The sequence below is a fragment of the Microcaecilia unicolor genome, chromosome 8 (assembly GCF_901765095.1).
Source record: "Microcaecilia unicolor chromosome 8, aMicUni1.1, whole genome shotgun sequence".
Lineage (NCBI taxonomy): Eukaryota > Metazoa > Chordata > Amphibia > Gymnophiona > Siphonopidae > Microcaecilia > Microcaecilia unicolor.
Genome location: NC_044038.1, coordinates 27,466,421 through 27,487,548, shown reverse-complemented (window position 1 = coordinate 27,487,548; position 21,128 = coordinate 27,466,421). Strand labels below are relative to the sequence as shown.

The window sequence follows — 21,128 nt, the reverse complement described above, 5'->3', positions numbered from 1 at the left end:
TAATGGAACAGGAATCTAGCACTGTGTTCGTATGAAAGACCATTGCCTTTTACCTACTATCATAAAATTTTATGACTGGTTGATCTAGCGTACTAACAGCCAACGAATCACTGATCATAATCGATGGGCTGAGATACGTACTAAGCAAAGGCCATTTCAGACTATTTCAGAGGAAGGGGAAGAGACTAAACACAAGGATTAACCCTTTTAGCACCTATATTATTAACAGATCAAGCTTTAATGCAGTAAGAGCACTGAAATTAAAGCTTAATTTTTTTTTTATTTTAATCACAGAAAATGCACATTCACAATATAAATGTGTTAACAGTTAACTAGAAGAGATTGTCTGCAACAATTACATATCGTCATCAATCGTTTAACCTTTATCCCCCCTCCCCACTATAAAGCTTAATCTTAAAAAAAAAAAAAAAAAGCACCTGTAAGTAAATGGAGACATATCAGTTAGAAATCTAATTGTACAAGAGCAGCAGATGCCACATTGAAAGTGCTCTCTGATCACTTATAAAACCAGCAACGAGATGGCTTGAACTCTGTCACCAGATTATCATCCCATCATTATGTCACTCGGGTGTCATTCTACGCCATTAATAGAAAAGTTCGTATGAAAGACCATTGCCTTTTACCTACTATCATAAACTTTTATGACTGGTTGATCTAGCGCACTAACGTTTCCAACATAGCCAACGAAATGAATCATTGATCATAATCGATGGGCTGAGATACGTACTAAGCAAAGGCCATTTCAGACTATTTCAGAGGAAGGGGAAGAGACTAAACACAAGGATGAACCCTTTTAGCACCTATATTATTAACGGATCAAGCTTTAATGCAGTAAGAGCACTGACATTAAAGCTTAAAAAAAAAAAAAAAAGTACCTGTAAGTAAATGGAGACATAGCAGTTAGAAATCTAATTATACAAGAATAGCAGACGCCACATTGAAAGTGCTCTCTGATCACTTATAAAACCAGTACAGAGATGGCTTGAACTCAGTTACCAGACTATCATCCCATCATTATGTCACTCAGGTGTCATTCTGCTCCATTAATAGAAATAAGTCATTTCTGAACGATTACTGTGCAGATGCAGAACATCCTGTGTCTGGAAAAAAATAGGCTACTAGGAAACGTTGGCACAGTTAGATGCACAATTATCTGGAGATTGTCGAACTGTACTAGAGTACTTTAGTACAACAAGGAGTCCTTGAGTTAAAACAATTTGGATTTAACACTTTTTTTTTTTTTTAAGAAGTTAACTCAAAGCCAGTGTACAGTAAGTATAACCTGGACACAAGCAGACTGTGCACACTATACTTAAGTGAGTTTACCCACTCTGATTTCCCCTATTGTTTCTGATCTTTAAAAGATAAAAAGTGTTAGTATTGAGAAAACTACTACAGAAACCATTCAGCATGATACAAAGCAGCTGTTCCCAACCCTGGAAGCACCCCAGAGTTAGGTTTTCAGGATATTCACAATGAATATTCATGAGAGAGACTTGCATACAATAGAGGCAGTATATGCAAATCTCCCATGAATATTTATTGTGGATATCCTGACAACCTGACTGGCTGGGGCGCCTCTAGGACCAGGTTTGGGAACCATTGCGATAGGGGAAATCCGGAGGGGGTAAATACTTTTCACACCACATACAAATATCAGACAGCAACAGCAGAACATGCAGAGTTGGGACAGACAAAACCAGGAGTTACAATAGCAAGTTCCAGAGTAGGGGGCTGCTCCTGTGAAGGCTCATAGGTGGTGTCACATAGTGAGAAATTCCTATTGAAGAAAAGTGTGGTTAGGCGCAGGGATGTCTCAAACAGGACAAATGTTAGAATTGCACAGATCTTTCATGCATATTACCTGATCATAAAGGAACAGTTAAGTATTTATTTATTTATTTGTGACTTGTATCCCACATTTTCCCACACATGCAGGCGCAATGTGGCTTACAGAGAATTAAATAAGAGTACAGACTTAACAGCTTAGGCAAGCATAAAGAAATACACAGGAGGGAAGAAACTAACAAAGTGAACTAAGTAGGGAAGGGACAAGGGATGCTTTAATCAACATGGTAAATTGAGGGGTAAGTCTTAGCAAAGAGGAATGTCTTTAATAACTTCTTAAAAAGGGCATGGTCCACTTGGGTTTTAAGGTGACGAGGTAACGTGTTCCAGTATTTGGGACTCCAATAACGGAAAGACGAGGCGAAGATTTTCTTATACTTAACTCCCTTACAATTCGGAAAATGGAGGTGGAGATAGGACCGAGCAGCAGGGTTGGCATTTCTAGGCGGAAGATCGATCAAGGGGAGCATGTATTCCGGAGCAGCCCCATAGATGATTTTATGTGTTAGGGAGCAGATCTTAAAAGCAATGCGCTCCTGTACCGGCAGCCAATGAAGTTTATTAGATTGTAAGCTCTTTGAGCAGGGACTGTCTTTCTTCTATGTTTGTGCAGCGCTGCGTATGCCTTGTAGCGCTATAGAAATGCTAAATAGTAGTAGTAGTTTAAATCGCAGGGGGTCGGCGTGTGCGAATCTCCTTTCGTTTAGGATGAGCCTCGCCGCAGTGTTCTGAGCCGTTTGGAAAGTTTTCAATAAGGAGGCCTGGCAGCCCACATAAATACCACTACAATAATCCAGGTGGGATAGGACGAGCCAATGGACAAGGGTACGAAACAAGTCTCTGGGAAGGAGGTATCTGATGCGTCGAATCCTCCACATGGCCTGGAACATTTTTTTGGAGACCAAGTGTACATGATCAACCAGCTGGAGATGTGAATCCAGATGCACTCCTAAAAGTCTCAGGCTGTTTGCAATCGGGAGAGCAGAGCCCAGGACTGGAAGTACATTGGTGTATATAATCAACATGTGGCATTTGAATGTATAGATAACTGGGGAAGTCACAGCAGTTCTCTCAACGTAAGAGATGATTTTGTATTATTTGAACAAATGTATATGTGGGTTTTATAAGGTGTAATTTTGATATGTGAAGAAAATATGATACATGTTAGTACAGGGTTATGATTGTTCTACAGTGCTGTTAAATGTGTATATTTCTGAGACCCTTTCATGTTAGTCCTATTACTAGGTTTCAATTTTCCATTTCCCAGTTTACCTCAATTGCATTTATGCTTATGTTTGGTCATTTTATGTTAAACTGTGTAACACCTAGGGTGAATCTCTTCAGAGCTAATAAGTCCCAATAAAAATTTTGTATGACCACCACAATATAAATCACATCACTTACACAATCTCAGAGCTGTAGCTTTTGGATTCAATAAAGAGCAAAGTGACTTGCTAAGGCCACAGAGTACCAGTGGAAGAAGCAGGGCTTGAACCCTGGTTTTCCAGAATCACAAACTGGATTTCTGTATACTTCCTCTAGTGTTCTCTGCTGGTCCACATACACCAGCCCCCCCCCTCCCCCCCCCCACCCCCGGCATAAAACTCCTGTTTACATGTATCCCAAAATTCACCTCTAGCTTTTTTTTTTTAGGTCACTTCTCATTGTCTCTTTTGCAGTGTCCGCTTTGCTGCAATTGTTTTTAGAGTGACATGAAAATTTGCAATTCCTATAGGAAAAAAAAAAGATGAAAACCTTCCCCACCCCCCTCGATTATAATTTTAGCAAATCTGTTCATTGGGAAAAGAAGCCTGAACGCGATGTTTCAGTATCCAGACAACCATAGGCACAAACTTCATGAATCTAAGGAAGAGCAGCTATTACACTACCATTGCATGTGTGTCAGCTGTAGAACACTGAATGTTGCTGCAGCTATGGCTTAGTCTGATATCCAGCTTTTTAAAAAAAAAAAAAAAGTATATATATATATATATATATATATATATATATATATATATATATATAAGGATTTTATTATACTGCCCTAACCGTTCCCTATAAATAAATATACTCCTAATACCATTTGGGTCAGAAGTTGTACCAGTGACCTTTTGAATTTGGAGAGTTCCTATATTAAGTTCAAAGCCAGGTCACCCACTGGCACCTGAAAATAGGATAACCAGGTAGCAGAACAGGATCCCACCCGGCCAGAATTCACCCTACAGAGCTTCCTAATCTGTGGGGACACAACCTTGGTGGCCTCTCCATAGGCACATTATTCTGCACCTCCGGTAGCAGGGGGGGGGGGGGGCACAGTTTTATTTGGCCACAATCATAGCGTCATGGCCACAAGACATCATAGAGGAATGTTCTATGGTCACCAAGTCTGAACAGTAAGCTCTGCATTCATTATGTGCAGATGAAAGTAGATACGTGGACATTAAAAAGCTTGCACAAGCGAGTTGTCTTCCTGTTGAGTAATGTCTGCCTTCTCCCAGTTAGTTTCCTACTAAGGCAGGACATGCACCACAAGCCAGAGGATGAAATGTTTTACATTGCAGCAGGATAAAACCCGTTAGAATGTTATTACTGAGGGGGGAGAGAAAAAAAAGCGACACAGCCACACATCAAGGTCAACCTTTAGTCATTCAAAAGCCTTACAATATAACAGCTCTCTGGAGATTACAGAGGCTCTTGTGTACACAGTCTCCTTTCATGAGTGTGTTCATAACAGTACATTCATTGTAGTGCTGCAACTCAAGAGAATTTAGATAAGCTACTAATAACCCTTCACCCTACCCATTAGACTCACAGTCACTATAGTCCTTTGACAAAAAAAAAAAAAAAACGCTGAATGAGCACCTTTAACCCTAAACCACCTGTTACATTATCTACAAAGCTGCCCAGACCTCTAACCAAACATGAACTTGAAGATAGACAAACTAAGCAGATTATTACACTGGATTTGGCTTTGAAAAAACAAACGCTGCAGGCAACATCCATAAACAAACACCCATCATGTAAAATGCTTAATATCCAATTATGTTACTAAAAAAAAAAACTTCCTAAAGTGTGCAAAATGTTTTCAACAAGAACCAATTCTGTTTCTGTAATAGTTAATGTTCTCAAGTGATAAAAGGCAAACTTTCCTGTAACCTTACCAAGGTTTGTCTCCAAAGCCCAGCACCTTACAAAGTGACAGACAATTCTGGGGCCCTTTTACTAAGCCACATAGGCGCAGTTCGGAACTACCGCACGGCTATCGTGTGGCCCAGGCGGCAATTTCATTTTTTATGTGCACCCGCTACATGCGCCGGAAAATTTGCGGCGTGCAGCACTAACCGGGTGTTAAATCGGCATTGTACAAGCGCTTGACGATTACCGCCTGGTTAATGCGCGAGACCTTACTGCTAAGTCAGTGGGTGGCGGTAAGGTCTCAGGCCCAAAATAGACATGCGCCAATTTTCGTTTTGCTGCATCAGAGTCGCTGAGGGGGGGGGGGCAAAGGGGACAAAATTCCACAGGCCTCCAAGGGGGGCCCAGTGCCAGGGTCAGGCCGCCGGTGCTGCAGTCCCTGGTCTCACCTGCCTGCCCTCAGCTCCGTCCGCCACCAGGCCCCTGCATTAAGATTGGCAGCGCCTCAGCTCCGTTTGGAAAGGCAGATCACCTCCCTTCGGGCCCTCCCTGTGTCCCGCCCTTGCGGAAACCGGAAGTTACATCATATGAGGGCGGGACACATTGAGGGAAGGCCCGAAGAGAGGCGATATGCCTTTCCAAATGGAGCAGAGGCGCTGCCAATTTTAATGCAAGGGGGCCGGTGGCGGATGGAGCCGAGGGCAGGCAGGTGAGACCGGACACTACAGCAGTGAGGGGAGGGGGGGCCTTGCCCCGGCTTAATCTCTCGGCAGCCCTGTGTTGCATGTCCTTTTTCAGTCCCAAAAAAAAAAAATTTTTGCAGGTGCGCTGAAAAATGAACCTGCATGCGTCCAATACACACGTCTACACCAGCGCAGGCCACTTTTCAGTGCACCTTAGTAAAGGGATCCCTCTAAAAGGTATTTTTAGAACCACATTTGACCTTACTCTTCACCTGTCAGATCAGGCTGATGACATCCCTTGCCCCTGCCTGTATCTGACTAGCTTATGTGGGCTTAGCTCCCTTCAGTGGACAGTCTAAGTAGGTTTTCAGAGCTAAGCTATCAAGTGGTTTGAGACCCTTTTATTCTACGTCTGAGAGGACTAACAGCAACTGCAAGATTTGATGTGTGAACAAACCGACTGAGGTGGGCGAAAGATTTCGCCACACATCCAGCAGGGGAAGCAGAAAGGCGGTAAAGTCAAGCCCCCTTACATCTCTACCTGGTAAGTCACTTCACTGCCTTCCTATCCATTTCCGCATACAGTTCAAACTCCTCTTATTGACCTATAAGTGCATTCACTCTGCAGCTCCTCAGTACCTCTCCACTCATCTCTCCCTACATTCCTCCCAGGGAACTCCATTCACTGGGTAAATCTCTCTTATCTGCACCCTTCTCCTCCATCGCTAACTCCAGACTCCGTTCCTTTTATCTTGCTGCACCATATGCCTGGAATAGACTTCCTGAGCCAGTACGTCAAGCTCCATCTCTGGTCGTCTTCAAATCTAAGCTAAAAGCCCACCTTTTTGATGCTGCTTTTAACTCCTAACCCTTATTCACTTGTTCAGAACCCTTATTTTATCATCCTCACTTTAATATTCCCTTATCTCTTGTTTCCTAATTAGATTGTAAGCTCTGTCGAGCAGGGATTGTCTCTTCATGTTCAAGCGTACGTCTAGTAGCGCTTTAGAAATTATAAGTAGTAGTAAGTATAGTAAGAACAAGAAGCTAGGAGACATATTTTCAAAGCACTTAAGCTTTCAAAGTAAAAACTGTTACTATATAAAAGTCTATGTGCTTTGAAAATGAGCCCCTAGAGACTGGCAGTAGGTGGAAAGAGTCCTAACATGCTTATCTGAAAGAACATAGCTATTCAGATGAGATGTACAGTAAAACATCCCCCCTTGCAACCCTTTAGGATCTCTTCCTTTGATATTTTAATAATATCTTACAAACGTTCAAACTTTGAATTAGAAAGCACCATAAAATGACAATTCAGCTATAAGAGAACTTTAAGAGTTTACAATTCAAGGGGGTCTTTTACCAAAGTTTAGCTCGAGTTACCCCCCAAGATTTTGAGCATAGGGAGGAACAGAGATTTACTCAGTCACAAGACACTGGAGGAGGTGGTGGGGTGAAGAGACCTGCATAACTGTTTGTAACAGTTCAAAAACTGTCAAGACACATTGGTATCAACTTCACCTGTTTCTTTTGTGATCTGCCCCCCCCCCAATTGAAATGTAAAGCTTTTAAACCCATGTAGTATGTGCAAGGTAGATCATGACAATGTAATTTGCAGACTGAGTGTCACAACCATTTTTTTTACATGCTTGCCAACAGAATCAATGAACACCTCATTAGCTCCATTAATGATTATTTTTCAAGCAAGACAAAGAATTCAGTTTACATTTTAAGAAAGAATGGTTAGACCTATAGCTTCACTTCAGTAGCATATTAAATAACATATCACTTAATGAGAAAAACACAGGGATTTCCAGAATACCAGCCAGCTTGAGATCAAGATTCCATTTAACTTCTCTCAGCTGTGCATGAATCGAGTGCAGTGTCTTCCTGGACATTGCTTTTTTTTTTTTTTTTTTTAGTAGCTAAAGAGAAAAAAAAAAAGAAAAACAAAAACCAGCCCTGTATCTGGGAATACAGCCACATCTACTCTGAAACCACTCCATATTGTTATCGAAATTCTTCCAGACAAGAAAAATTAAAAATACAGCTCCTTCCAGGTTTCCACTACACTATCCTACAAAGTACTTCTTTGACTGTTTTCCTGTTTACTCAAAGCTGGCGTTCGGGTCTTTAGACAAATATGCACAAAACGTATAAGCCTATACAGTATTAAATAAATTATAACCATTACGCTGCCCCATTAGAGTTAAGCTTTCAAACGTCAGCCCTAGTTTTATTGATCTCTCCAATCAATACAATGCCTTCTATACACTGGAAAAAGAGATATTCTTAATCTGGTCAAAGTGGATATTTTCTCACAACAGAGGGGGGGGGGGGGGGGGGGGTGGGAAGATAAGGAAGCAAAAGCACATCCAGTTTCGGTAATATCAGTAACGCATCTTATTTTTTTTTTCTAAGGTAAGATGAACAAGTTATTCCTGATGTAAAAGGGGCATCACTCATTGCACTTGAATAGTAAAAAAAACAAAGCACGACTTGATACGATACCGGAATGGAGCAGCTCCAGAAGCAGAATAAAGTCTGACCAAAAAGGTGGGCTTCCCCCCCAAAAGGTCATAGAGGCCAATTTTTCAAAATAAATTGTGAATACTAAACTCAACGGAAGTTATCCATCCGAGGGCACTGAGTTAAGGAGTTTTGCTTAATATTGGGAGTGCTCAACAGCCACAGAACCGGCTCCTTTGCCAAAGGCAAGCACCAGCGTGATGCTCTGCCACCCGTACCTCGTTCCATCCACGCATTCTGATCTTATCCTTTATGGCCCAGGCCACTGGACATTTACACTCACTCCATTACCCTACTACTAGTTGGCATTTCTATAGCGCTACAAAGCGTACGCAGCGCTGCACAAACACAGAAGACAGTCCCTGCTCAAAGAGCTTACAATCTAATAGACAAAAAATAAAGCAAGCAAATCAATTGTGTAGAGGCGAGTGGTTACAAATCAAAGGCAAAGGAGGTGGGCTTTCAATCTAGATTTAAAGATGGTCAACCAGATTAGAAATATATTTTTTCCCTAGCGAACAAGAAAAGAGATTAATAAAATTAAGTTCCTTTAGAAGTCTTGGCAGTGTTAATGGCTTAATTATGGCCCAGTGCAAGCACGAGTGTCATGTTATTTCTCAAACACAAAGACCCCCTTACATACACTTGCTCAAATCTCCTGCCTGCAGCTGCGGATGCTGTTAATGGGACAGCATTCCTCCTCCTCCCAGGTCCCAAGTTACAGGAAGGGCGAGTCGTGCTAACACACAGCCAAGCATCTTCCAGCACTCACCCTGCTGCAGGTCCTGGTGATCGTACCAGGGCTCATCGTCCTTGATTTCAAACTCCTCCACGATGCTGTCCGTCAACATGTTAGCCACAGTTAGAGATGAAGAGACACTGCGGAAAAAAACTCACACACACGCTGACAGCCTCCTCGGACTCCGCTCTCACAGAAGCCGCTAAGTCGCTCCGCCCACTTCCGAAAAGTCCCGAACAACTTGCCCCCGAGCCGAAGGGGCCGCAACGTGGCACTGCTTAACTCTCAAGAAGCGTCGCTACAAAACCCGTTTTGCTGGTCGGCCGTGCGCAGCGACCAATCCCCGACGAGGATTTCTTTTATGGGTGGGGCAGATGAACGTAGACCGAAGGAAATAGCCTATGCCTGAGCTCGAGGGCTGGACGCGTTGCGCGAACAGTAAGTTCTATTGGGTACTGGTAAAAGGCTCATTCATCGGCCTCGCCCCTAGTGGGTGTGGCGCGCAGGTGTTGTGTATTGTTTCCTGGTTTTGCAGCAGGTGACACTGGGAGATGTTGGTGCGGGGCGCTGGAAGTCTCGATTAAAGCAGACCCGCTTCATTTCTTGGCAGAATCCGTCAGTATACATACTGCATCTTAAAAGTATATAAAATAGTAGCTGATATAGTATTGGTGGTGGTCTGGAATGTTAAATAGCCTCTTTTTTTTAGTTGAACGTGATTTTGGTGACTTTATATTTCTTATACTTTAGCCAGTTATAGGTATTGCTTTCCGGCTTTAACCTAGAGTCTCCAGGTACTGAGACGTGATCCTGGCTGTTCAGCAGAGCATTCAGGATCACCAGATTTTGCAAATCACATTCCTTCTTATTCTATCCTAGCTGCCTCTTTTCTTCATGTAGGTTGAGCACTAGACAGACAATAGGCTAGAGCTAAGCTGAAGGAGGAGGGGAGTTTAATCTTTCTGCAGCTAATAATCAGCTCCGCCCTCCCTTTGATCAATTCAGTCTACTGGCCAGAATCAATTAGCGCCGAGAGGCGGGGAAACAGTTCTGCTTGGACCACTTGTGTACGAATGGGTTACAGCAGAGTGGGAGGGGAGAGAGGAGGGTAAGGTAAGAGCATGGATGAGGGAGAGCAGAAAGCAAGACAGACTGTGGGGAAGGACAGTGAGGAAAAAGTAAAAAAAAAAAAAATATATATATATATATATATTTAAACATTTCTATAGTGCTACTAGACTTATGCAGCGCTGTACAAATTAACATGAAAAGACAGTCCCTGCTCAACAGAGCTTACAATCTAAATTGGACAGACGAACAGACAGCTAGGGGTGGGGAAATTGCAGTGGTAGGGGTGATAAGTGAGGGTGTTGAGTAAGAGAGTCATGGTTAGGAGTCGAAAGCAGTAGCAAAGAGGTGGGCTTTAAGCCTAGACTTGAAGACAGCCAGAGACTGAGCCTGATGTACTGGCTCAGGGAGTCTATTCCAGGCATAGGGAATATATATATGTATGTATGAGAGAAGAAAAAGAAGGGGAAGAGAATATAAGAACTTACATTCAAGAACTGCCATACTGGGTGAGACCTAAAGCCCATTAAGCTCAGTATGGGTCAGGGGCGTAGCCAGACAACAGATTTTGGGTGAGCCTAGGGAAGAAGTGGGTGGGCACCAATTGTTCTCCCCCCCCCCCCCCCCAACCAGCACCCAAAAAATATCTCAGCTGGTGGGAAAACGCTTCTTTCCACCTTGGCAGTCTGCAGCAGGCATGCGCTGAAAATGAACAGACGCAGGTGCCGGTATCATGGAGAGTAGCGTTTTCGTTACCATCTGGAGGAAGTCTTCAGCTGGCCGAGCTTGGGATCCCACAGCTACCACCAAACGTGTGCTACTGCTGGGTGGGCCTGAGCCCTAAGCGGGTGGGCCCCGGCCCACCTGTGGTTACGCCACTGGTATGGGTTGATGTTAGGGAGTGGTAACTAGGGCAGTCACCCAGGGCTCCCATGTCACAGGGGGCCTGAACCTGCCTTACTTTGAAGGAGGAATATTCTGAAATGGGTTTTGGGAGTCCTCTCGCTTGGTTCAGCCATGGGCCTCTATATGTCTCATACCACTCTGGCTGTATTCTGTTTTCAGCTGTGGCTGTTCCAGGTCTCAAGTACCTGGCAGAATCCCAAAAAGTAGATAGCGTCCATGCTGCCTATTCTCATGGATAAGCAGTGGCTCCCCAGATCAACTTGGCTAGTAAGTCTATGCTCCTTTAGAAAGGAGGTGGAGGTGAAGAAGCCTAACTGCTTTTATTCCACTCTCTGGCACCAAATTCCACAGCTTAACTGTATGATCAGCTTTCTCCAATGTGTTTTAAATGTCCTGCTTAAAGGCTTATTTTCAAAAGCACTGGGTAACTTTGTAAGTCTAAGTGCTTTGAAAATACACCTCTTAGTAACTTAATGAAGCATCCCCTAGCCTTTGTATGTTTTGAAACAAAAAAAGTATGGACTGGGTATGGCTATCACAGAACACAAAAGGCAAAAAGGACTAAAGGAAAGATGTCTGTTTGTAAAGTAGCAACAATGGAGTAAGATGCCAAAACATGGACTGTCAGGTTCTTGCTTTCATTGTTGGTGCTTTTGTAAATAAACAAGGACGCAACACAGTCCGTGTTTCAGGGCCTTGCTTCCATTGTTGGTACTTTGCAAATATTTTTCCTTTAGTCCTTTTTAGCCTTTTGCGTTCAGCGATAGCCATTGCCTGTCTTTACTTTTTGTTTGTTTGGTTCTTTGTACGGATTTTTTCTGCTTCACTTTGTGTTGATTCACAATCAGTAAACAACTGATTCACATTTACCTATTACACTCCACTCAAGATTTTGTAAACCTCTATCGTTGCTCCCCTCAGCTGTCTCTTTTTCAAGGTGATGAGCCCTAACCTGTTTACCTTTTCCTCATGGAGAGCTGTTCCATCCCTTTTATCATTCCAGTTGCCCTTTTCTATACGTTTGCTAGTTCTGCTACATTATGGTTGAGATGCAAGGATCATTCAAGGTGCAGTTGCACCAGGGAGAGATACAGATACATTAAGCTATAGGCAAACTCAGCATGTGCCTTGGGCCCAAAAGTGTAAGGGCGGGGACTGTGTTAGATACGCTCAGGAGGCTAGGATTGCCAACTGTCTAGATTTTTTTCAGGATTCTAAAAATTCGTCTCGGAGCCAGAAGGATGGCTAAGTGTGTGGATATTTTTTTTTTTTTAGAGTTTAGCCCACTACAGCTCTCCAATATTCCCCTCCCCCTTCCAGTACAGAAACTGTGGTAGAATCCAGCCAAGGCCCAATGGAAAGGCTTCTAGTCACAGGTGGGGGGTGGGGCTGAGCCCTGCAAAGGGTCTTTAGAGAGAATCAGTGGAATCAACGAATGTTGTGGGGAGGGGGGAGATTGTTGCAAAGGAATGGGGGAAAGTGTGAAGAGTCTGCTGCCAGCTGAGAAAAATGACCTAGCAAATGCCAGAATTGTATATGATGGGCTAACCTGGGGGTGGAGGAGGGAGGTAGCACTGCCTGTGAGCACATGAGCAGCTGAACAGCACTAGAAAAGACCTAGAAAGTGCATGTACTTGTGTATGTTTCTGTGTATCTGGTGAGGATAGTCTCATAAATAAAGATTCCCTTTGAAAATCTGGGCCGGCATGAAGAAGTTCAGTAAAGAGAAATCCACTGCTTTTTTCTGGGATAAGCAGCATAAAAATGTATTGAACTTTTTTGGGATCTTGCGAGGGGTCTGTGCTGGGACTGCCTTTTTTTTTTTTTTTTTTTTTAAGTATTTATACATGATCTAGAGATAGGAGTAACTAGTGAGCTAATTACATTTGTTGATGAGGCAAAGTTATTCAAAATTGTTAAATCGCAAGAGGATTGTGAAAAATTACAAGAGGACCTTATGTGACTGGGATACTGGGCATCCAAATGGCAGATGACGTTTAGTGTGAGCAAGTGCAAAGTGATGCATGTGGGAAAGATGAACCCAAACTATAGTTATGTTTTTTATTTATTGCATTTGTATCCCACATTGAGCCTGCAAAGAGGTGGGATAATGTGGCTTACAATTCATCATGGATACTGGAAGTAGAAGAGAATATACATTTGGTTACAGAGGATTAGGTGTTATATGGTGGTGAAATACATGATAGTATTAAGCAGCAGACATAAGACAATACTGGAAATTTTAGAGGTTATGAAGTTACTCATGTTGATCTTTGTGATATATCTTGTCGAAGAGATAGGTTTTCAGTAGTGATGCAAGGTTCCACATTGAGTCACCAACCAGGCAAGGGATCTAGGTGTCATAATTGATTTAAAACCCTCTGCTCAGTGTGCGGCGGCAGTGACTAAGAAAGCAAATAGAATGTTAGGTATAATAAGGAAAGGAAAACAAAAGTGAGGATGTTATAATGCCTTTATATTGCTCCATGGTGTGACCGTACCTCAGATACTGTGTGCAATTCTGGTCACCGCATCTCAAAAAAGATATAGTGGAATTAGAAAAGGTACAGAGAAGGGCAACGAAAATGATAAAGGGGGATAAGACAACTTCCCTTTGAGGAAAGGCTGAAGCATCTACGGCTGTTCAGCTTGGAGAAAAATTGGCTGAGGGGAGATATGACAGAGTTCTATAAAATAATGAGTGGAGTGGAACAGGTAGATGTGAATCGCTTGTTTACTCTTTCCAAAAATACTAGTACTAGGGGGCATGCAATGAAGCTACAAATTAGTCAATTTAAAACAAATCAGAGAAAATATTTCTTAACTCAATGTGTAATTAAACTCTGGAAATCATTGCCAGAGAATGTGGTAAAAGTAGTTAGCGGGGTTTAGGTTTTAACAATTTTTATTGATGATTTAAACAATGTTTACATAACCAATAATAGGACCAGGTAAGAAAACATCATATTTGGTTACATTCATCCATCCTTTTTATCATCAATGATTTTATCCTTTTGTCCCTCCCCCCCTTTCCCCAACCATAGCATTATATCCAATGTGTTTGCATGCACTATGTGATATGAATATCAAGAAAGATAACATTTAAATCTGTTAATTGTACTGCTCATGTAATACTTATGCTGACTTCTCCTAAATCCCCTCTCTTCCCCTCCCCCCATCTGTACCAACTACCGGAAACATATAACTGTTGGCAGCCCCACAGTTAGCGGGGTTTAAAAAAAGGTTTGGATAACTTCCTAAAAGAAAATTCCATAAGCCATTATTAAGATGGACTTGGGGAAAATCCACTTCTTATTTCTAGGATAAGCAGCATAAAATGTTAATGTTTTGGGATCTTGCCAGGTACTTGTGACCTGGATTAGCCACTTTTGGAAACAGGATGCTGGGCTTGATGGACACTCCTCACCGGCCTCCCACTTAGCCATCTATCCCCCCTTCAATCCATTCAGAACGCTGCCGCACGTCTTATATTCCGCCAGAACCGATATACTCATATCACCCCTCTCCTCAGGTCACTTCACTGGCTTCCGATCAGATACCGCATACAATTCAAGCTTCTCCTCCTTACCTACAAATGCACCCGGGTCTGCGGCTCCTCACTACCTCTCTACCCTCATCTCCCCTTATGTTCCCGCCCGTAACCTCCGCTCTCAGGACAAATCCCTCCTTTCAGTACCCTTCTCCACCACTGCCAACTCCAGGCTCCGCTCATTCTGCCTTGCCTCACCCTATGCCTGGAACACTCTTCCTCAACCCCTACGCCAAGCCCCCTCCCTACCCATCTTCAAATCTCTGCTTAAAACTCACCTCTTCAATGCTGCTTTCGGCACCTAACCTTTCGAGAAATATAGTATGCCCCCCAATCTATCTGCCCTATCAGATTGACTCTACATTTGTCTTTTAGATTGTAAGCTCCTTGAGCAGGGACTGTCCTTCCATGTTGAATTGTACAGCGCTGCGTAACCCTAGTAGCGCTTTAGAAATGTTAAGTAGTAGTAGTATCCCAGTATGGTAACGCTTATATTCTTATGTTATGTTCTTACAATAACACAGGACATTTTTGATGGCAAAAATCCAAGCCACAGTTTTATTAACCTACAACCGAGTAACCTAATAGAGTACCTGAGCCAGGAACGATCAGTAGATGTTAAGACCTACTGTGGGAAGCGACAGGGCTGCTGTCGGGGGGGGGGGGGGGGGGGGGGGGAAGGGGAGCTCCATGCTATGCAGCAAGATAAACCAGACCCAGTGTGAGCCTTATAATAAAATTAAAATATTTAATTGTACAAAAGTATTAAAATCTCCACTGCTGAAAGAAAGAGACAAAGCAGGAAGAGAAAGAACTGTAACAGAAAAGAAAAAGGAGAGAGAAAAGAGGCACTGAGCTAAAAAGTTCAAGACCAAGACACCATTGGTTGGAAATTATTCATGTGATCCGATAGAGAATATCACTTAAAGAAGTAGCGTTCCAGAATTTTTTTTTTTTTTTTTTTTGGGGGGTGGGGGGGGGAGGATTATATGGAGGAAGGGAGAGACTCTTTGCATCCTCCACCCCTATCTCTGCTAATTTATTTTTAAGTGATTTTTGCAAGTGCCCGTCATTCTCAAGCAAAAATAATTCACATGTATCATAACAGTTGATCACATCTAAATGATGTCTGACCAAATTACACTGTTGCTAGCTAGAACTTGATCAGAAGTGGTGTAGGCCATCCAAGAGGTATTTTCAGGATTGTTTTGGGTTGTACATTGCTTGTTGTTTTTGAGAATGATTTTATTGGGAGATTTATAGTCTGTATTGATGCAGGAAAAGCAAGTTCTATATTAATCCAGATGATGCTGAAGAATGAACGAGGGAGTAGTGCTTGATCAAGTCAGGGTGGGTGGATTTCAGGTTAGGTAAAAGGGGTGAGGTTGGGTAGGTTGGATAGAGGGTGTGAGAAAGAAGTTGAACACTGGGATGTGGTCAATCCCTGCTAATTTCAGGGTGAGCAGAACTCAAAAGTACTCGTGTGTAGCTATAGTTGATAAGTTGTATTAATGCATATGGTTCTTGCTTTTGGAATTTTAGTTCAAATGATACTTATTAACTGTGGGTCTGCTGTTTTTTTTCCCCTGTCTCAGATATTTTTTAATGGATACAAGGTGATATCTTTTTATTGGACCAGCTTTCAGGTGCTGCACTTCTTTCATCAGCTGAAAACATAAAGGGGCATTTTAAAATTAATTTATTTCTCTGCATGAAGCGGCACTTCCCAAACTGAATATCTGATGTGCATATATATAATAATGTGCATGCAACCAGAACACACAGGACATTACTCCACCTGAGTGGAGACACCTTCTGGGGAGGGGTTTGCATTTATACGCGTACTTTTTATGTATTTATTTAAAAACTAGGAAAAAAGGCCCATTTCTGACACAAATGAAACGGGTGCTAGCAAGGTTTTCCTCGGAGTGTGTGTGTTTTATAGAGTGTGTGACAGAGTGAGTGTTTGTGAGAGTGAGAGTGAGTGTGTGACAGAGAGAGAGTGAATGTGTGAGTGTGTGTGACAGAGAGAGTGAGACTGTGTTCGTGAGAGTGTGTGTGTGTGTGTGTGAGAGAGAGTGTGTGCCAGGGGCCTCATCCCTCCCTCCCAGTTTCAGGGTCCACCCGCCCCCCTCCACCCACCCACCCACCCAGTTCCAGGGTTGTTGCCCCCCCCTCCAGCCACTCTGTGATGTTCAAGTGAAAAATTAGGGAGCTGTAAGTGTGGGTGTGTGAGAATGAGAGTGTGTGCCAGGGGCCCCCTCCCAGTTTCAGGGTCCGCCCGCCTCCCCCTCCAAGTTCCAGGGTCATTGCCCCCCCCTCTCCCTCCCTCCCAGTTCCAGGATAGTTGCCCCCCCTCTCCCCCCCCCCCCCCCCTTCCAGCCACCCTGCGATGTTTAAGTGAAAAATTAGGGAGCTGTGTAGTGTAACAAAACGCCCCTGCAACGTTGTGAAGCTGACTCCATGGCTTCATTGAAGTGAAGGGTTGGTAAGGTTCGTCAGGTTCGTGAGTCTGTAACCATCTCTCTCGGCCCTGCCCTCACGCCTCTGATAGGTCCGCCGCCCTCGACGGCAAAACGTGATGACGTCGAGGGCAGCGAACCTATCAGAGGCGTGAGGGCGGGGCCGAGAGAGATGGTTACAGACTCACGAATCTGACGAACCTTACCAACCCTTCAGTGAAATTGTTTTATCTTTTTTCTTCATTCAGAACAGCTTGAGAATGAAAATAAGGACTGCTGAATTTCATTAGATCGAAAATTAGAACATTCCCTGTCCTTGATTTTTTTTTTTAAGTTATAAGATGAAATTTTAGATTTTGCTTGGAGAGGTGTGGTAGCCATGTTGGTCCACTTTTAAAGGTAATCAATAGAAATAAAACATGGAAAAGAAAATAAGATGATACCTTTTTTACTGGACATAATACATTTCTTGATTAGATTTTGCCTGATAGCTGTGTAGACAGAGATTAAATCTGACATGATACGGCCTGCTTCCTGTATTTTCTAATGCACAAATTGTGGGTGTCCTTACTGTGCTCAGTCTATTAAACGTGTCATTCCTGCTGCCCGGATGCTCATTACCGAGCTGTCAGCCATAATTTTATAGCAGAAAGGAGCATATGTTACCATTGATGTAGGGTAAACCATGAATCTGCTTCAGTACAGTAATTCCAATATGGTCATCAGTAAATAACATAATACCAGAATCCCAGTGACACTGTGATATACATAGTAACATAGTAGATGACGGCAGAAAAAGACCTGCATGGTCCATCCAGTTTGCCCACAAGATAAATTCATATGTGTATACCTTACCTTGATTTGTAGTTGTCTTTTTTAGGGCACAGACCGTATAAGTCTGCCCAGCAGGATTCCCCGCCTCCCAACCACCAGTCCTGCCTCCCATCACCGGCTCTGGCACAGACCGTATAAGTCTGCCCTCCACTATCCTCGCCTCCCAACCACCAACCCCTTTTCCCCCGACCTGCTCCACCACCCAATTTTGGCTAAGCTTCTGAGGATCCATTCCACCCAATTTTGGCTAAGCTTCTGAGGATCCATTCCACCCAATTTTGGCTAAGCTTCTGAGGATCCATTCCTTCTGCACAGGATTCCTTTATGTATATCCCATGCTGAAGAAAAAGACAAGCAACCAAGTGGTTGCTATGGTGGCATGTTCTGTATTAGCAGCATTTGAGACCCTAGGCATGAAATAACCCAGCTCAGTTGAAACTGGCCTCTGTTGAGCATTCATTTGCAAGTACTTGGGTCCCCCAATTTTCTCTCTCTTGCCCTGCCAAGAAAGCCACAGTCTGGGTGACCCCTTCCTGAACCCAGAAAACATGGTCCTTAAGTCCAGCTCCTAGGTGTGAGTCTCTTGCGACTCCTAGGATGTCTTACCAGGGCCTGTGGCTGCTGGCTCTGCATCACCCCTAGCCCTGCCAACACAGAAGTAGAGGACTGAACTGGGAATTGGCTGTTTTCTCTGTATAGCAGTGCACAGCACTACCACTGAGCTCCCAGACCACCTATTTTTGTGTAAAAACCAAACGTTCAGATGAATAGAACTGGCAACTGAAATGTTCGCTTTCTCTACAGCCCATCAGCAGCAGTATAGGCTTCCGTCCACTGTTCTGCTGACATGCCTCTATCTACCAGTTTGTGCCAGGTAGTATTTTGGCGATAGGGACACCAGTACTTTGCCAAGTGCACTGAGAACGCCAACAGCTTTCACATGAAGAAGGCTTTGAGCCATTCTTGACTTGAGGTAAATTAAGATTGATAACCTAGAAATGAAAAAATGGCTAATAGTCTTGTGTCCAACTTTGCCATTCATTGCAGAGGAGGACTTTTACTTTTCTAGGTCATCTGGATTCCAAAATGCCGTACGTGGCTTTTGGAGCCTCAAGAAGGGTAAAAGCAGCTCATCTTAAAAAAAGGAGAGCGCCTGGGTAAGGAAATGTCTCCATGATTAATCTGTTATCTACTGCAGTTTCATAGAGCACCTTCAGACGTCTTTGACTGTACTCATCCAGCCAGCCCACAGGAATTCTTGTGATAAGCGTGTGTTTGCCGTTTGCTATTATTTCCATCTTTTGGTTTTAACTAGGAAGAGGTGGTGGATTGTTTTGAATTTGGAGAATGAAGCTCTCGAGCATCCATCAGAACGCCCTGGCGTACTGCACCACCACGCTAGGTGCTGGAATGATGAACAGTGTCTTTAACTTTTACTATGTTAAACTTTTCCTAAATCGGTACAGAATTTCAGAAGGGGCATTTCATCAAGCACAGGTGAGTTTGTGATTATCTTTCCTCTCTTCTCTTTTGTATTTGTCCTTCATTATACTAAAACGGCGTTGTAAATAATAGTGGGTTAAATAATTATAGTTAAAGTAGAAATGCCTTATGCTTAGGCAGTGCGTATTTCCTAGTAAAAAAAAGGTGCCGGTACTCAAATGCTAGGCCACTCTTCGGGGGTGAAGTAATCACTGGGGGACCCATCCCACAATAGCCAAGCCCCCTGCAACTGGTCACAGAATGTATGACAAGGCAGAATTGGTGTGTAGAGCCTCAGCTCTTTCATTAAAACTTGGGGTCCATAGGTCAATTTTAGCAGACAACAGAAAAGGTGCCAAGTACCCCCAAGTACCCCCTCAAAAAAAGCCCTGTACGTAGGGCAGTTTATTGACGTGCTTAATATTATCCACAGTAGTCGCACATAAAAATTCAATGGTCAGTATTCAAAGTGATTTAACAGCTGAATACTGGCTCTGCCCTCCATGGCACTTGCAGAGACGAGGAAGAATTAGGAGTCACGCAGGCCCCAGCAGGGTTCATATAGCTAATTGAGCACTCAGGATGGCATAAAAAGCAGTCCTGACTGTGCCCGGTCAGCTATGTGAGTATGGCACTGAATATTGGATGCTCCCACATAACTTCCATGCACTAGCAAAGGCATGGATACTCTGTGGCGGTGCCCGAAAAAGGCCTGGCACTGAAATCTGGGTCCGCCACCCACTCAGTATTGACTGGTCAGAAAATTTCATCTGGGAGATGTTTAATGATTGGGTTAGGACAGGGGTAGGCAACTCCGGTCCTCGAGAGCCGCAAGCGGGTCAGGTTTTCAGGATATCCACAATGAATATGCAGGAGATAGGTTTGCATACCATGGAGGCAGTGCTTGCAAATCTATCTCCTGCATATTCATTGTGGATATCCTGAAAACCTGACCTGCCTGTGGCTCTCGAGGACTGGAATTGCCTACCTCTGCACTAGGCTACTCCTCCACTGGCAACATTCCATGTGGAGGCAATGCGGCCGCGCAGGACGTCAGACTCGCAGAAACAGAAGCCTGCGCGGCCGCGTTGCTGATCTGCAAGGCTAGGCTTCTATGTGGAATGTTGCTAGTGGAATAGCAACATTAACATTCCATGTAGAATCTCCAATAGTAGCAACAGACTCTCAATAGTAGCAACATTCCATGTAGAATCTCCAATAGTAGCAACAGAATCTCCAACAGTAGCTAACATTCCATGTTCCACTGCACTAACCACTAGGCCAGGGGTAGGCAACTCCGGTCCTCGAGAGCCGCAGGCAGGTCAGGTTTTCAGGATATCCACAATGAATATGCCAGGAGATAGGTTTGCATACCATGGAGGCAGTGCTTGCAAATCTATCTCCTGCATATTCATTGTGGATATCCTGAAAACCTGACCTGCCTGTGGCTCTCGAGGACTGGAATTGCCTACCTCTGCACTAGGCTACTTCTCCACTGGCAACATTCCATGTGGAGGCAATGCGGCCGCGCAGGCTTCTGTTTCTGTGAGTCTGACGTCCTGCACGCAGACTCACAGAAACAGAAGCCTGTGCAGCCGCGTTGCTGATCTGCAAGGGTAGGCTTCTATGTGGAATGTTGCTAGTGGAATAGCAACATTAACATTCCATGTAGAATCTCCAATAGTAGCAACAGACTCTCAATAGTAGCAACATTCCATGTAGAATCTCCAATAGTAGCAACAGAATCTCAATAGTAGCAACATTCCATCTAGAATCTCCAATAGTAGCAACAGAATCTCCAACAGTAGCTAACATTCCATGTTCCACTGCACTAACCACTAGGCCAGGGGTAGGCAACTCCGGTCCTCGAG

The 21,128-nt window shown here is 43.5% G+C and overlaps 2 protein-coding genes across 5 annotated transcripts in view; one reads left to right on the top strand and one right to left on the bottom strand.

Moving 5' to 3' along the window:
• The window catches only part of CDR2 (cerebellar degeneration related protein 2), a 34,051-nt gene extending 24,744 nt beyond the window's left edge, over positions 1-9,307 (bottom strand). The window contains exon 1 of the mRNA XM_030213278.1: positions 8,989-9,307. Coding sequence (XP_030069138.1) covers positions 8,989-9,067 — 79 coding nt within the window. The 5' untranslated portion in view covers positions 9,068-9,307. The remainder of the gene's footprint in view (positions 1-8,988) is intronic.
• Positions 9,308-9,487: 180 nt separating this feature from the next.
• Positions 9,488-21,128, top strand: part of LOC115476301 (transmembrane protein 180-like) — a 30,920-nt gene continuing 19,279 nt past the window's right edge. The window contains exons 1-2 of one of the 4 annotated variants that reach the window (XM_030212592.1): positions 9,488-9,570; positions 19,091-19,272. In XM_030212592.1, coding sequence (XP_030068452.1) covers positions 19,123-19,272 — 150 coding nt within the window. In that variant the 5' untranslated portion in view covers positions 9,488-9,570; positions 19,091-19,122. Of the gene's footprint in view, positions 9,597-18,822; positions 18,933-19,090; positions 19,273-21,128 lie in introns of all 4 variants that reach the window. The other 3 variants (XM_030212595.1, XM_030212593.1, XM_030212594.1) reach the window with 3 other exon arrangements.